Source organism: Eublepharis macularius, chromosome 1, assembly GCF_028583425.1.
Source record: "Eublepharis macularius isolate TG4126 chromosome 1, MPM_Emac_v1.0, whole genome shotgun sequence".
NCBI classification, from domain to species: Eukaryota; Metazoa; Chordata; class Lepidosauria; order Squamata; family Eublepharidae; genus Eublepharis; species Eublepharis macularius.
The window spans coordinates 156,028,611-156,045,566 of record NC_072790.1 but is presented as its reverse complement, the minus strand read 5'-3'; the positions used below and the strand labels follow the sequence as shown (position 1 = coordinate 156,045,566).

At 42.5% G+C, this 16,956-nt stretch overlaps 1 protein-coding gene across 1 annotated transcript in view; it reads right to left on the bottom strand.

The window, feature by feature from the left end:
- Nucleotides 1–16,956, bottom strand: part of SDCCAG8 (SHH signaling and ciliogenesis regulator SDCCAG8) — a 166,113-nt gene that overhangs the window by 103,070 nt on the left and 46,087 nt on the right. The window contains exon 11 of the mRNA XM_054972158.1: nucleotides 10,615–10,749. Within this exon, the coding sequence (XP_054828133.1) occupies nucleotides 10,615–10,749 (135 nt within the window). The remainder of the gene's footprint in view (nucleotides 1–10,614; nucleotides 10,750–16,956) is intronic.

Genomic DNA, 16,956 nt, shown 5'->3' with positions numbered 1-16,956 from the left:
GGCTAGGTCACACCTCCTCTGCTCCAGGCAAGGCTCTGCAAATTTGTGTATGCCTCTCAGGGACAGAGCAAGAATCCCTTCAGACATAAAACAGCTTAGCTCTATATGATTTTGATACCTCTCTTTTTTTGTAAATCTAACACAAAAACCATACTATGACAATTAATGGATAATTCTATATCTTAACCCCCAAATGGTAACTTCTTACAAACACGGGGGTGGGAGATTTGGATGCCTTTGCCCCACTGAAGAGAAGAAATCTTCAGGTAAGTTTTTTCCAATGTTTCATTCTCCTTCAGTGGAGGAAGGCATCCAAACTGGTTATGTAACCAAGCTTAGACTGAGTGGGAGAAGACTTTCATTACTTTCCAACTCCTGTTGGAGACTCATCTCTCAACATCAGCTTCTATAGAATTTTTATGTGTTCTACAGTGTTTTACAAAAGGTGGTAAGGATGAGCCTGTTGCCTCCTTACTGCACTCCAAAACAGGAGCCCTAGTAGAGAAAAAATGGCAGACATAGCCTATACTCTGTTGGAATGGACTGTGATCCCATTGGATGCCCTAAGACCTTGTACCTGAAGGTCTGCGTATGCACATTTTATCCAGAATGCTATAATTGGAAGAAAGGGATCAGTTCTTAGTGCCACTGATTCCTATTTTGGAAGCTACAGAGATCCTTCCTTATGGACAATGCCCCTAACTCTGAAACTTTCCGTGTTGAAATTATGATGACTAGGAAGGATACTTTCCCAGACAGACTATGGAGCTTAAGGTTCCATGGATGTTTAATTTTTTTGTGAGGGGCTGCAAAAACTTTGGACCGACTCCATGCTGGGAATCTTTGTTGAGCTGGTGGCATTCGTTACACCATTTCTTTTAGGTATTAATTTATAATATATTTGTACGCAAACAAGGCAATGATATCTTGCCTAGATGAATTCTGATTATTATCCTGATCTTCTGTTCCATTACAGAGGGTTGTCCATGTGTAGATGTATATAACTCAAAAGGTCCTGGTGAAGCAAATGGGCGTTGGCCACAAAGAGTTCGTATCTGATCAGTAGTTTTTATGGGACCCTAATAAACTTTTGTATCAGGTTTGGAGAAAAAACAAAGTCCCCTATCCAGTATGTAACTAGTGGAGAGATGTCCTCCTTTTCTTGTCAACTCCTGGTAAGCACCCTGCTGAGAATCAGTCAGTGGGGGAAAAGTCTAAGGCAGGCCCTTGGGCCAGGTGCAGTGTAAGGCGTCTATTCCTTCTGCCTTCACCTCAATGAACCTGGACAGGAATTTTTGCACATTCCTGTGTTTGGTTGATGTCAAAATTGAGTTCCAAGTGATGTCTTGGAACACTTGGTCATTTAGTGAACAAACCACAGGGTCCACATCTTGCTGGCCACATAATCCGCCCCCAAGTATTATACACCCCCTGGCTATGTTGGGTCCCGAGATGCAGCAAGTGCTACTCTGCACCTTTAAGGGTCTGGGCTGAGAACAAGCTAATAACATCAGCCTTATTGTTCTGCTTTCAAGCCATTATATACTGTTTGTTTTTCTTCTGAAGACACGTTCTTCTAGCACTACCATGCATGGGCAGTGAGTTCCCCTTTTCCTTAAGCTGGCATCTGTTGTTACTATGAAATGCAGGGGTTGACCGAGAGGAAAACTCCCTGTGTTTAACTGGATGATGATGTTTTCTTAAAATAAAAAAAAGTGTGATAAGGATCACACTTGTGATTTTGCCCAGGTCACTAGGCCTATTGTCGCTAAAAACAAGTTTGTTTGTTTGTTTTCTTTGCCTGTATTTTTGATGGCAAGAAGGCTCTTGCCCATTGAATGTCTATCCAGGCTCCCAGGTGTTCTAATACTAATGACAGAGCCACTTGATTCTTTTGGGGTATTTTATCATGAACATGCACATAGAGAAAAATTGGATAAGATTCTAGTATGTAGTTTATACTTTTCTCCTGTACAGTGTACCGATTAAGTTATCACCTAATATAGGGGTACAAGTAGTTCCCCTGTAGTCACAGAGTTGCAGCTAAGGTAACTAATACTTTGAGAATACCCCTGGCAACAAAAAACAGACCGAAGGGAAGGCCTTTTATAGCCAGTGTTGTTGTGTATGTAAGTTTCCTAGAGTTAAGAAGGTCTCCCTGCTACATTGGTGGAGACAGAATTAGTTTTGTTTAATTATGTAGCTCTTGTTCTCCATTTGCCCAACTTTCCTGTGTAATTTAAAAAGAGAAAAGTACAGTTTGTGAGAAATTTTCACTTGGAAACTAAACTGGTAATTTGAGTTGCCGACTAGATTAACTATTAACCATCCAAGGTTCCATCAGAACTGACCTGCATACATCTGGGAACACAAAAGGCCCAGAATCAACCAAGAAACCATGCTCAGAACACCAAAGAAAGGAGGCCTAGCCATTCCCTCTTTAAAGGGATACTACATAGCATCTCATCTGGCCAATTTGGTAACCCTGCTGTCTTTTCAGGAGCAAGTCCAATGGGCCACGATAGAAAGCTCATATTATAGCCCTAGGAATATCAGAGACGTTATTTGGAATGCTCCTAGTGAAAGGAGTTCCCCTGCCGCACATGATGTGCTCTGTTCTACTACTCTAAAAGTATGGGATACCGAGAGAAAATGGCTTCTCCCTAAATTCTCTCCAGTAATGTCTTTTTGGGGGCAAAGTTGGTTTCATCCTGCTTCACAGCCCCAGGAATATGACTTATGGAGGAAATTAAACAAATGTAGATTAAAGGACGTCATAAAAAATGGGCTTATAATAGAAAAGTTAACTCTAGAAGCAGGTCACAACATCAGACTCCCATGGTTCCAGTACCTTCAAGTGCAACACCTAGCACATTGAAAGGAAGTCAAAGAGGCATTTAGCAGAAACCTCACAGACTTTGAGTCCCTTCTTAACCGGGACTGCTTACAGAGGAAAGGTCTTATATCCAGAATGTACCAGCTAGTCTCAGGCAGAAAGGAGGATTCACCACTCAGATATCAGTCGCTTTGGGACAAGGACTGTGGCCTTAAACTATCTGAGGCTCAATGGGTGGAAATATGGAAAGCTAAACCACTTAACTCCAGAGCAGTCTCATTACACATACTCTCTTTCAAAATCCTGGCCAGGTGGTATATGTTCCCCAGCCAACTACATAAAATGAAGCAAAGCTATAGCCCACTGTGCTGGAAGAAATGTGGCCAGTTGGGAAGCTATATACATTGCTGGTGGACCTGCCCGGCTATCCAAACATTTTGGGGGAAGGTCCTTCTCCATGTTGAGAGAATTGTTGGTTACACTATCCCTATGCAGCCAGAATTAATACTCTTGGGGCTTTGGGAGGATGATAGCATCCCAAAGCTTAGAAAAGACTCTTGGCGGCTGCCAAATTAGTCATAGCCTCTGCATGGAGAAGGGCTTCCCTGCCCCCAGTATCTATGTGGTTCAATAAATTGTGGGAAATTTTCCTAATGGAAAAGCTGACTGACCACCTTTGCTCTCTAGATAACCCAAACTTTCAATCTATTTTTGCCACCTTATGGCTTCCCTATCTTACCTATGTGCTACGGTCAGACCAAACCCGTATCTCAGATAGTATGCTAATTACAGTTTTGTCCACATTATGAGCTGAATCCATGTTCTACAGGTGGTGAACTGACATTCTTCAATTAACCTGGAATTTTACGGCTCTCTGGAGTTTAACTTTGCATCTGCAGTGTTGTTTTTCTCATGCTATAGTTGTATCTGTAAACCTGTTATTGTTGTTGTTGATGTTGTTGTTTGTTCCCTTTAAAAAAAATGAAAATTGAAAAATAAAGTTTATATATAAAAAAAAGAACTGACCTGCATAGATACATGGACACATGAAGCTGCTTTATACTGAAACAAAAGGGTCAGTATTGTCTACTCTGATTGGTAATGGCACCTCAGAGTCTCATGTATATGTGCTGCTACTGAGCTACAGTCCATCCCATGTTTGATTGAAGGGTTCTGCCAAATGCTCTTTGTCAGAGGAGTGGCCGATTAGAAAAAATAATAAGTGGAGAGGGTAGACTCTGCTAATGTGTCTACCATCCCAGCTTTAGAAAGAGGGAAAAAATCCTTATAACCACATTGGCTGTTTTAGCTCTGGCTAAAAAGCGAATGCTGCCCTGATGAGCCTCTACAGTGAATTGTGAAACTCTTTTAGCCTTACTACATACTCACCATTCTGACAGTACCATGTCCCAGTAAGGGTCACCAAAATTGTGCCCACCTAGAGGACCTTTTTATCCCTTACAATCTCACCAAGTAAGGTGAAGAGGCTCTTAGCATGATTTCAGGGTAAACTGTAATCTGGTACAGACAATTATGAATGTAGGGACTCTTCAAAGTGTTCAGGGGAAAAACCAGCCTTTGACTAGCCCTTAAAAAAAGAAAAAAACCCAACAACATCCACAATGGACAAAATAGTAGCCGCTGGCTTTTTTCTTAGTCTCTACAGGATAAAATAGGGTTTCCTCCAGACCATGAAGTTTTCACTTTCATTGGATGTTAAAATAGCTGAGGAGTTAAGTGATAACCTGTCCTCAATATCAGGTTTTGCCCTTCTGAGTAAAACTGAGAAAACTTGCAGAATGAGAAAGGCTTGGAGAAAATTGTCTTGTGATCTAGCCCTCTTAGAAGTTTATTTATTTATTTGACAGCTAGGTGTTTTAAAAAAAACACTTAAAGTTGGGAAGTTTCTTTTTGGAGACACTGAGGTATAGGTACGTAGATCTGGGCTTACATGCATGAATACATGCATGAACGTGGCTTCATAAGTTTGCCCACCATTGATCTCCCTCCTTTAAAAGTTCTCCTCAATAAAAACCCGTTATGCCCTATAGCTATAGGATGAAGTGGGTTCTGGTTGTACCCCAATTGTGGAGGGGACATCCAGGCTAGATTTTTTTAAAAATGCATCATCCTAACAGAAGAGGATGGTCCGAAGAAAGCAGGAAAAATTGGTGTGCCCGCCATATTCTCTGACTCCATCATTGTCTGCTTCCCTGAAATGGTTGTGATTTAGGAGTCTCAAAACTTTAAATCACTTTGCTGAACTCACTTTTGTTAACTCTCGTGAGCCACCTACCATTCAAATACTTTTTTGCTGTGAGCTCTACTTGCAACACCTTTCTTGCAAGGTAGACTTTGCTTTGGTTAATTCCCTTATAGGCTGGGAGTGGTGTCCCTCCCCTCCTAAGCTCTGGGAACCGCTGAGGGACTGGTGGCAGATTTGCAGGGCATTTGGAGGACTTTCCTTCACTTGCCAATTTTGTAATTTTGTGTAAACCGGTCTATAGGACCTTGCTCTCCCCCTCAGATGGGTTGAGACACCAGGGCCCCGTGGCCGTGACACTCCGGACTTTTCCCCCTGTTGCACTGTAAGGTGTGCAGCCCCCAACTGGCCCTTCCCTATGTCTAAAGGCTCAGACAGGAAGGCCTCAGTACCACCTTGGGGCCATTCCTCCACACCCTTCCCTTATCTTGTCGATGCCTCTGATCACATGGATACTGGCAGTGTGGACCAGATTTCATCTAGTCAATGGGAAAAAGAAGTCTTGGAAAAAAACTCCTGACCTTTTCCCTATTGTGCTGAAGGGTGCACAGCCCCTATCTGCCCTTCCCCTATGTCCAAGGCCTTGGATGGGGTTGCCTCGGTGCCACCTTGGGGCCCTTTCTCTACACCCTTCTCTTGCCTTGTCAACGTCTCTGATTGTGTTGATACTGGAGGTGTGGGTAAGATTTTTATCTAGTCAAGGGGTAACTGAAGTCTTGCAAAAAACTCCTGATCTTTGCCTGTTGCGCTGTGAGGTACGAAGCCCCTCATCTGCCCTTCCCCTAGGTCTGATGCCTTGGATGGGAAGGCCTCAGTACCGCCTCGGGGCCTTTCCTCCTTGCCCTTTCCTTACCTTGTTGATGCCTCTGATCGTGTGGATACTGGCAGCTTGGGTGAGGCTGATATAGCCAAGGAACAATCCAAGGGAACAAAGGCCCCGAAGACTCCTGATCGTTATGCCGGTTGTGCTGTGAGACACTCAGCTTCAGTTTGTCTTTCCCCATTGCCTTAGATCTCAGACGGGGATGGCTCATCTCGATGTAGAAAACATAGGCGAGGTTGATCTAGTTGAGGAAGAGTCCGAGGGAATGGATGGCCCCGGAGACTCCTGACTGTTATGTTCATTGTACTCTGAGGTACAGAGCTTCAAATTGCCTTTCCCATTCCCCGAGGCCTTGGACGGGGATGGCATGTTGCTTGTAAGATCTTTTCTCCTCTTAGATCCAGGGCCCTGGATCTCGTCAGAGGGAGTATATTCTATCTGTGCCACAATTTTTCTGAATGGCAGATAAGGAAATTATGAAGTTGTTTACCTGATCTAAGACTTTACCATGAAGCGATATGTTTGATGTGGCTAAAAGAATGGGTGTCTTTAACCAATCATAAGTTATTAACAAGGACATAATAAACTATTTGGATGGCACGCATATATGTGGTACGGGAAGCATAATATGGATGCAATGTTTCAGCACCACTACCTGAGAAGAAATCTACTGTCAACCTGGCTCAAGTATAAGAAATTTATAGAGTTAAAGAAACCACTTTGGATTGTTCCAGCTGAAGTAATCAACCCAAATATGGAATATCAGGGAAAGGAATGGCTTGCCCTCAAAGAATTAACAGTATTAGAAAATGATGGGTTGAAACTTAAAAGAAATGAGGAGTTGCCATTTAAATATGGTTGGTTACAATATAGACAAATTAAAGATTTATTTGATTCAGAACATAGAAAGAATGGTTTTAGAATTAAAAATTCAGAACTAAAGGAACTATTATTGGGGCATAATAGTAAAGCAATATCTAAAATGTATAAGTTGTTACTGAAGTGGTTTACAGAAGATGAAGCAGTCAAGGTGCAAATGGTAAAGTGGGCCATAAATTGTAATAAGGAAATAGCGATGGAAGCATGGGAACAACTATGGAAAATACCTTAAAAATATCAACTTGTACCAGCATTAAAGAGAACAGTTATAAAATGCTGTATAGATGGTACTTAACACCAAAAAAATTAGCCATAGCTAACAAACAGTTCTCGAATAAATGGTGGAAATGTAAGGAGCATGAAGGTTCTCTATTTCATATGTGGTGGACTTGCCAAAAGGCTAGAGACTTCTGGTCTAGAATATGTGCTGAAATGTATTTGATATTAAAATACAATGTCCCTAAAAATCCAGAAATGTTATTATTATCTTTACATTTAGAAGATGTTAATAGAAATGATAAGATATTGTTGTATTATATGATAGCAGCAGCAAGAATTTTATATGCTCAATATTGGAAAAAAGAAGTACTGAATATTGAAGAATGGACAAGAAAGCTGTTGTACATGGCCGAAATGGACAAATTAACTAGAAATCTGAAAGAGCAAGATCCAGGAATTTTTCTGAAAGACTGGAAGAAGTTTAAGAAATATTTGGAAAAGAAATGCGATGTTAAAGGACAATTGTGGTCTTTGGAGGGTTTTTAAATTTTATTAAGTAAGATTTTAACGAAGGGTGGGGTTATATATTTAGAAAGGTTTAATTTGGATAAGTTTTATGTATTAACCAATTACTTTATATCACTTCATCCAATAAAATCTTTTTTTTTTAAAAAAAAGGAAATTATGAAGTCGCTCCTTCTTTCGTTGCTTTTTCATTTGGATAGGTAGAGCTAGACTCTAACATCCTCCTGGAGTGGCAGGGCTATTCAGACTGGAGGGACTCTCTCACTCTGTCCCTGAGAGGCATACACAAATTTGCATAGCCCTATCTGGAGCGAGAGGAGGCATGACCTAACCAGTTTTGATGCCTTCCCACAGTGAAGGAGAAGCTTAAGTTCTCCAAGCAAAACAATGGAAAGCTTTCACGTTATATTCTTTTGTTTATCCTGGTGAAACCAGCCCCATGTTCACCACAGAGCTAGGTGATCAAAAGGGCTGGATGATGTCTGAAAAGATGCTGGTGGAAAACTTGTGCTGAATCTGATAGAGCATGCTACAGAGCCAATTGAAAAACTTATGAAACAGTAGTGATAGCAACATGGAAATGTTACTTTTCTGTCACCGCTGCATTAGCTAGTTCACATCCATTCCCAACCGCTTAAGGTATTTCAACATCCATCCCAATTGCTTAAGCTATTTCAACATCTTTTGACACCTAAGTCTGAACCTTCTCTGGTTCAAGAACAGACAATTAGCCATGACAACTTTGCAAAGTTTTTTGCTAATAAAATAACTCGAATATGGTATGACCTGGTTGCTACCTGTAAAAAAGATGAACCAGAAATAATGCTTAACATACTATTCAGTCCATTTCTGAATTATTTTGACCCAGTTACAGTGATGGAAATTGACAGAATTCTAGTATATGTGAAGGCCTTGGCTTGTACACTGGATCCCTGCCCATGCTGGCTGCGATTTTTGCAGAAGGGCCATTTGAATTCACCAGTCCAGTGGCTCTTGGGACGTTGTGGCATGAACATGGGCTCTTCCACCCCTGCAGCATCCACTGCTGCACTGGATGAGCAGCTTGCTGGGATCTTTTCATCTCTCCAAGCTTGAAACAGTACTGTCCCAGAGCACTGGTAAGTCCTCTCCAATCCTGAACAGCCCAAAAGGGAATTTATGCTGGCCAAATCAGGAAAACTATGGAAGCATGAGAGCCTAATTCTGTCTAAGTCTGGCAAACGGTATGTCTGCCTGGATCAGTTTATGTACATCTGAGAGAAAGATTAATCTATCTAGGTCAGGCAAACTGTGTGGAAAAGCCTGAGTGAATCTATGTCTGTGTGGTTGAGAAGAGAGTTTATTCTGTTTGTGAAGACCTGTGAAGAAAATTACTCTGTGTGACCGAGTCTGTGAATATACCTTTAAGAATATATAATTATTTTTGAATTATTGAAAAAAGAAAGTTTAAGGGGAAAAAAGATTATTTTTTACCTCACAACCACCCTCACATACTGACTGTTCTGTCAAACTAAAATCTATTTACCAAGCCTTCCTATATTAAACTGAGGAAGTCTAAAGTAAAAGCCTTTGATGGCAGCAAAAACCTTTTGAGGGAGTCAGTGAGGCAGCAATATAAAGGTCACACAAACACAAAAGGAAAAGTGTTCCTGTGGTAAAAGTCTAGGTAAAGTAGAGGACAACTAAAGCTCTGTGTGAGTGGAAATAAAAAAGGGTGTTGGTTGTGACCAGAGCCCTCTTGAGGTATAAATTTAAGGTAAAATAAGGAAGAGCTGGATTAAGGGTCTAAAGGCAAAGGTTTAAAGATTATAAATATAAAAAGGTTTAAAAACAAACAGCAAATCATTACAGGACAATTAAAAACTAAGCAAATAATTACACCCTTTCTGACCTTGGCCCCTCACATCTTTGCAACCGCTCTTCCCTGTATGTTCTGCCTCAGCAGCTTCATTCATCTGTACAAAACTTTCTGCAGATACCACCCTGCAGTTGGGCAAAATAAACAGCTGCCCATACATATGCTTTCTCTGTGGTAGTCCCCACCTTATTGGATGGCTTGCCTGAGCAGCTCAGGAAAGCTCCAACTCTCCTAGCTTTCTTCAAACTATGCAAAACTGAATTATTCAGGAGGGTCATCTACCCAGATTATATGGCTGTACTGTAAAATATATAGCTCAGAGAGATGCCTTGGTAGGGACAGGGACTATAGCCTGTGCTATTAGGTACTGTATGCTGATATAGATATGCTCCTATTAGAGAGTATCCATATTGCTAAACATGCCATGTTAATTAGTTAATCTTTGTTTCAGCATATGCTACCACTGAGTTCCACCACCTCTTTTCCCAGGAAAAAAGCCTTGCTTAAGTGTGAAAGCCAGCACTAATTTACACAGACAAGAAAGAACTGGGGTGGGGTGGGTGCTGGCAAAGGAAGTGGATAGTGAAAGGAGAATGCCTGTCAGTAAAGTGATCAGGGTTATGTCTTTTGGAAAAAAATTAATTTTTGCCCAGTGTCTAAGAAGGGGGGGGGGGTTGGCTCTGAGGAGGACCCTGGGTAAAGGGTAAAGAGTGCAGTACTGAAGTTAGAACACCTATGCTGTAAAGTGAAATCTATGAAGGAACCTTTTTAACGTAACCTAAGTTTTAAGATCTGTGACTACAGAAACTAAGCTTTAAGAAGATTATTGTGCCTAATGCTTGTGAAGTATTCTGTTCTACAAAGTTAACTTCAGCTTTTCTTTTCCTGCCTACCTATATACCAACCCTGCCTGTTTAATAAAATTGCTGTTTCCTTTTGAATTTTTCTCAAACTTTAGTGCCATTTCATTTGAAGACGTGGGCTCTTGCTTGTCCCCTACCAAATATTTGGCTGGAATATAGCCATAGACCTTTACGTAACACAGAGAGACATGATACCAGAGGCTGCCCAGTCACAGCAAGCAATCTTGACAATTTTGGAGGGAAAATCTGCCAGCCAGCGGAGGAGTGATTGGGGCTTATGTCATAACACCATACTAGCACACTTAGTTTTTAAATTTGACTATGCATGTTTTTTTAAAGTGTGTCTACCTTATTAATCTCCATATCACGACAAGTGTTTTGATTTTGCGCTTCTTCCAGTTGATTAGCTAAAGAGATCTTCTCTCTTGTAATCTTGTCAACCTGAGCCTCCAGAGTAGCCACATTCTGAGATAAAGACATCACCTGAGTCAAAAGCAGACCAGAATTATACATAAAACAAACAAGTGGGTTAAAGCTGAAAATCATTACTTTTAAAAATGGTAAATTTTCTACCTTTCGAGAGCTTTGAAAATCAAAGCTCTATTAGTGTGCTGGAAAGAAAATAGCAAGATATATTCTGACAGTAAACTAACAGCGCAACACTAAGCAGAGCTAAAGTCAGTGGACTTAGAATGGCTTAACTCCGCCTAGGATCGCACAGTTCTCTCTCTCTCTCTCTCTCTCTCTCTCTCTCTCTCTCTCTCTCTCTCTCTCTCACACACACACACACACACACACACAATAGAGGAGTGCACTCGAAAAAGATTCGGATTTCCCGCTTTGGAAAAACCCGAAATCTGAAGCGGCATGCCACTTGGGATTTGGGTTTCCAAGTCGCTTCGGTATGCTCCATAAAGATTCAGAGCATGCTGAAGTGATGGAGGACGGGGGAGGCCCACCTTCACACTTAAACTCCCACCCCCACCCTTTAACCCCACCCCACCCCCACCCCACTTACCTAGTCAGGCGGAAGGCTGGAGCCAATGCCACGCGGGCTAGCAGAGAAGGCCTTCCCTACTGCCACTGCACAGCTGTGACCAGTGCGGCTGGCCAACAAAGAGGGCCTTCCCTGCCACCATTGCCATGCAGCCACGGCCAGCCGGCAGAGAGGACGTTCCCTGCTGCCGCTGCTGCACAGCCTCAGCCAGTGTGGCCAGCTGGCCAGCCAGCAGAGAGGGCTGCCATCACCACTGGAGGCCAGCAGGGAGGCAGAAGGATCGCCTCCTCCAGCATGGTGCCAGGTAAGTGGGGGTGGGGGGTAAGGGTGAGGAACGGGAAAGTTTAAAGGGCCCTGCTGCTTGCAAAAGGGCCCTTTAAACTTAACTCCCAGGGCCCTGAAGCTTCCCGAAGCATTACGAATGTTTCAGGAAGCTTTGATTCAGTATTTCCGAATCTGGCCCCGATTCGGAAATACTGAAGCTTTCTGAATTGTGCCCGATTCAAGTATTTTACCTGAATCGGATACATGAAGCGCACATCCCTACTCTAAAAGAAACATGTAAACAATCATTTTAATCACTCATGCATATACAAACTCGAAAGCGACAACAGGCAAGCAATTCCCCAGCATTTACATATAGAGAACAGTATTTTTCATATGAAAATATACCTGGATTTCTATCCTCCTCCACGTCAAAGAAAAAGAAATGAGTTAAGAGACCTAATACAGTCCCCATAAGAACCACCTCAGATGAACAGCTGTAATTAATATAAATATTTGTTGCTAAACTACCACCTAACTACTGATTAGAAGTGTGCACTGAAAAAATATTTGGCTGGGGGACTTCTGGTTTAGATAATGGCGATCTGACGTGGTCCAGGGAGATGGACCATCAAGAGTGACTATTCGGGCAGGCCAGGTGCTTAGATCGCCTGCTGCCACCCCTCTACAGGTAGAAGAGGGCTAGAACACTACGAGACCCTGAGACTGAGTGATCTCGATGGAGGGGGGGTCCTAGATAAAGGATTTTCCTCATAGCCTTGAGGTCCCCTCGGAGAAGGGCAAGCTAAAATCTCTGCAGTGCTCTTTGAGTCATTTGTTTGACATAAGGTCGCCAGAAACCAAGCTTCAGTACCAGATTTGGCCAATTTGAAACAAAAGAAACGGCACGAAAGACCCAAACAGAACAAATTGAGGTAAAGAACTTTATCTTGATTTCGGACTTAAAATCAGAAGAGAGATTTAATTAAAAGTTAATATTGTGGATCGAGTTGATAAAACAAGAAAGGAGCAAGGCATTTTGAAGAAAAAAGTGGAATTCGATAGACTAGAAAGTGCTAAAGAAGAGAAAATAATTTTTGTTTATGCATACCTGCGGTTTTGGAAGAGATAACTGGCGTTGAGAAAGGGGAGGAGGCTGAGAAGCTGTGGAGCAAGTATCGCGAGAGGGCAGAATGCAAGAAGAACAGCGAGTGTCACTGCCTAGAGGGGCTTAATCTGGAGAGCAAGAAGGAAGTGGAAACAGCAAAGAAGACCACGGAAGGAAAACAAACGAAAAAACGTGAGACAAAGCAACGAGAGGACAAAAGGAAGTGGATGCCCACCATTCTGAGAAGGGAAAAGGACAAAGGAAGCTACCATGAAGAATTTCCGCCTGTCATTTGGTGAGATTATAGTAGATTGGACTTTTAAACTAATGAAAATAATAGATTTGGACTAAAATATAAATAAAGTAGAATACAAAAAACGGAGTTTTGGGGCGGGAAGAACACCAGCTTAGGAGCATGAAGAAAGTAAAGAAGGAATGGCAGGTTGCCATAGGAACGGCTATAGAATTGCTGGGGGAAAAAGTTACAGAGGGAAATAAAGAACTGAGCCAATCTATGCAGAAAATGGGAGAAAGTTTGATTAAAAATATAAGGGATTTAATAAAAGCAGAAGTGGAGACAAAGGATGAGCCACAATCAATAAAGCAGACAACTCAAGAGATGGAGGAAAAAGCCACCGATTTGTTACCTAGTTTAAAAGTTGAAAAGCAAGTATTTCAAGATCGTGTGGCAGGAAGCAAGTATGAAACTACAGAAAAAGAGCTGGGAATTCGCAATGTGCTAGAAGAAATATCGCTGAGTGTGCAAGAGCAAATGATTGAAGTTTTGGCAGAATTTTTAAACAAGCAGTCAGAAGAGTTAACAACAAATTTGGTCTTGGCATACAGAGTCAACTCCAGTTATATACAACAGAAGTATTTACAAAGAGATAATATTGATCAATGGAAAACTAGAAGAGTGAAAGATGAAACCCTGAAATGGCAAGCTGTTAATGGAGGGAAGCAGAGTAAGAATTATGAAAGAGCACCCTAGTAGGAGCAGGCGAGAAAGCAAAAAGAACAGAGAACTACCACCAAAGCTGAGAGATAGGAGTTCAAGATTTAAGTTACAGATGGGAGTTACCTGAAGGACTAAGTTTCCAGCTTTAAGCTACAAGAGTCATTTAAAGGACTGAATTTACGGTTAAAATATGAGCTGCATCTAAATGGTTAATGAAACAAAATTAAAATATGTTGAAAATTAAATTTAAACTGTTGTATATGGTAGAAATGGACAAATTTATAAGAAGTTATGAGAATGAAATTTAAGTAAATTTTTATAGATTGGGAGAAAGTAAAAATTAAAATTTATTTGGAAAAGAAGCTGAGAGATAAAAGTGCAAGATTTAAGCTATAGATGGGAAACACCTGAAGGACTAAGTTTCCAGCTTCAAGCTATAAGAGCTATTTAAGGGATTGAATTTACGGCAAATATGTAAAGTTATATTTAATTTGTTAAAGAAACAAATTGTAATATATGGAAGATGGGAGTTAAACTGTGGTATATGGTGGAAATGATCAAATTGATAAGATAGCTATGAGAATAAATTCAAGAAAATTCTTTTTTCTAGATTTGAAGGAATTTAAAATCAAAATTTATTTGGAAAAGAAAGGGGATCTGAAAGAATAAGAGTAGTCTATTGATAACTATAGAAATGTAATAACTAGGAATGTGCGTTTCGGCTTTCCGAATCCCGAAAGAAAGCCGAAAGAAACGTCTTTCGGGTTATTTCGGGTTATCCGAAACGTTTCGGGGAAAGCCGAAACGTTTCGGGTTATCTGAAACAAAACAAGCCGAAACGTTTTGGCTTGTTTCGGCTTTCTTTCGGCATTCAAGAATCGCCATTTTTTTTTTGTTAGGCATTTGCCTTAGCAAGCGTCTAGCAAAATCCTGCTGGAAGCTAAGGCTTCCTGCAGGCTCTTCGAAGAGGGGAGGGGGGGAGAAGGAGTGAATCCACTCACTCCTTCTGTCACCCCCCACCCCTCTTGCAAAGGAGGATAGGGAATCCTGTGCTTTGCCTTGCAAATGCAAGGTGCATTGCTAGCATTGCACTTTGCATTTGCAAAGCAGTGGAAGCAGAGATTCCCGCCAAAATTAACAGGTAGGGGAGGGGGAGCAGGAGGAGGGTGATTGTTGGAGTGTGGGTGGGGAAAGGCAGGGGAGGGGGGACTTTAGGAGTCACCAATCCCACTGCTGCATCCTTCTGCCAGCCAATAGATTTAAATCTTTGGCTGAGGCTGCAGCAGGGGATTTAAATTTGGGGCCAGACTGGTCTGGAACACTTCTGTTGCTGCTGCTGACCGAGAGAGGAGAAGAGAGACTGCACCAGGAGGACATCTGCCTGGAGAATCAACTGTGCTGGACCTCCTGAGAGGACACCTGGTAGGCCTTTTTTAAATTTTTGTAAGTTTTTTGATGCTGGGCACTGTGCTGCTGTGGCCTGCCTCTGCAAAAAGGTGTTTCAGTTAAGTCTTGGCATGGCCTGGGGGGGACAGGTTGAGCAGACAATGTTTGGGGGTGGGGGTGGGGTTCAGCATTGGTTGTTGTGCTTGCCTTCTTTAATGTTTAATTTCTCTTGCTTGAGTGTGGGGTGGGCTTGATCTACTGTTTCACAGGAATTTAAAAGGAGTGTGCCAGCTTTGGGCCTACACAGGCCAGAAGCTCTGCTGGGTGTCTTTGGTGCCTTTCTTCTGGCTGGCTCTCACAGTTATGCTTCACAAACTGGAATGGTGTGAGGTTGTTTTTCTGAACAAGTGTGCCAGCCTCTGGCCCACACACAGGCCTGCTGCTCCGGCTTTGGTCACCCCTCTGGTAGCTGGCCTGGCACTCACAGTTATGCTTCATAAACTGGAATGGTGTGAGGTTGTTTTTCTGTGTTTGGTCCACTGCTTCCAAGGCTTCCAACCAGGCTCTTGAACAAGTGTGCCAGCCTCTGGCCCACACACAGGCCTGCTGCTCTGGCTTTGGTCATCACCCCCTCTGGTAGCTGGCCTGGCACTCACAGTTATGCTTCACAAGCTGGAATGGTGTGGGGTTTTTTTTCTGTGTTTGGTCCCCTGCTTCCAAGGCTTCCCACCAGGCTCCTGAACAAGTGTGCCAGCCTCTGGCCCACACATAGGCCTGCTGCTCTGGCTTTGGTGCCTGTTTGCTGGCTGGCCTGGCACTCATAAGCACGCTTCAAAAAACTTTTTTGTGTTGTGTTTTGTTGTTATGGAGGAGGTGTCGAGGGGATGAGCAAATTAGTATTTTATTTCATGATAGTTGTGTTATTTTCCGACTCAGAGTCTGAGACAATGCTGTCCTGCCTGTGGGTGTGCCCTGCTGCCATGTTGCCTACATCTGTCCAAGACAGAAAGTGTTTTTGACCCATTTTGCGCCCCCGCTGTGCAACCCACATCTTGTAATGCTGGTTACAAGTTTTGCTGATTGTCTAATATTAATTGAGTTGTGTGTTATGTTTGTGTAGTGTGAATCACTGCAAGCATGCTGTTTCCATGCCCTTTTGGGCCCTGCTGCTGTGTAAATTTAAGCAGTTCATGGAATAAAGTGTTTTTGAAAGCTCTTGTTATGGTTTTGTTTAATCTGTGATTTGAAGTTCGTTGTGTTAATTTTGTCTGGGGGACTTCTGTTTTCATGCCCTGTTGTGCACTCCTACTGTATAACCCAATTCAGTTCAAAAATTTTAGAGTTTGTTAAAAAATAATTTTTTTTAAGATTCTCTGATGTGTAGTGAATTGTGTAGTCCTTTTGTGTGGGGGACAATTTGTGTGATTTGTTGTGATTTTTTGACCCATTGTACTTTGAAAGTGATAAAATAAAGTTTTTTCAAACTTGAATCATTGTGTGTGTGTTCCCTTCTTTGATGTGAGGTTGGTTCCCAGCATTGGGAACAATGGGGCAGGCAGGCCAGCCTTCTATGTAGGTGGGGGGGGGGGGGTGTCAGGGGGTGGTTGTGTGTCAGGTGCTCTTTCCCAGGGATAAGTTGGCACTCAGGAGTGTGCACACCATTGTGGCACCCCTGGGCTGTGCGGAATTGCCCTGGGAAAGAGAGTTTAGGAGTTCCAAAAGGGGGAGGGCTGGCCAGCCTGTTCCTGGGGTTGTGGTGGGTGTGGGGTAGCTGGGGGTGGATTTGGGTCTGTGAGGGGCTACTTGGGGGATTTGGGTCTGTGTTTGGCAGATGGGGGGGAATTGGGTTTGTATGGGGCAGTAGGGGGTGGACTTTGGGGGCTGAGAGCACCTACTTGGGGAGGCCATGAAATGGCCTCCCCAAGGGGGAGCAGTCTGAGCCTTGGTGGGGGGTGGGAGTAAGGGTGGGAGAAGGTC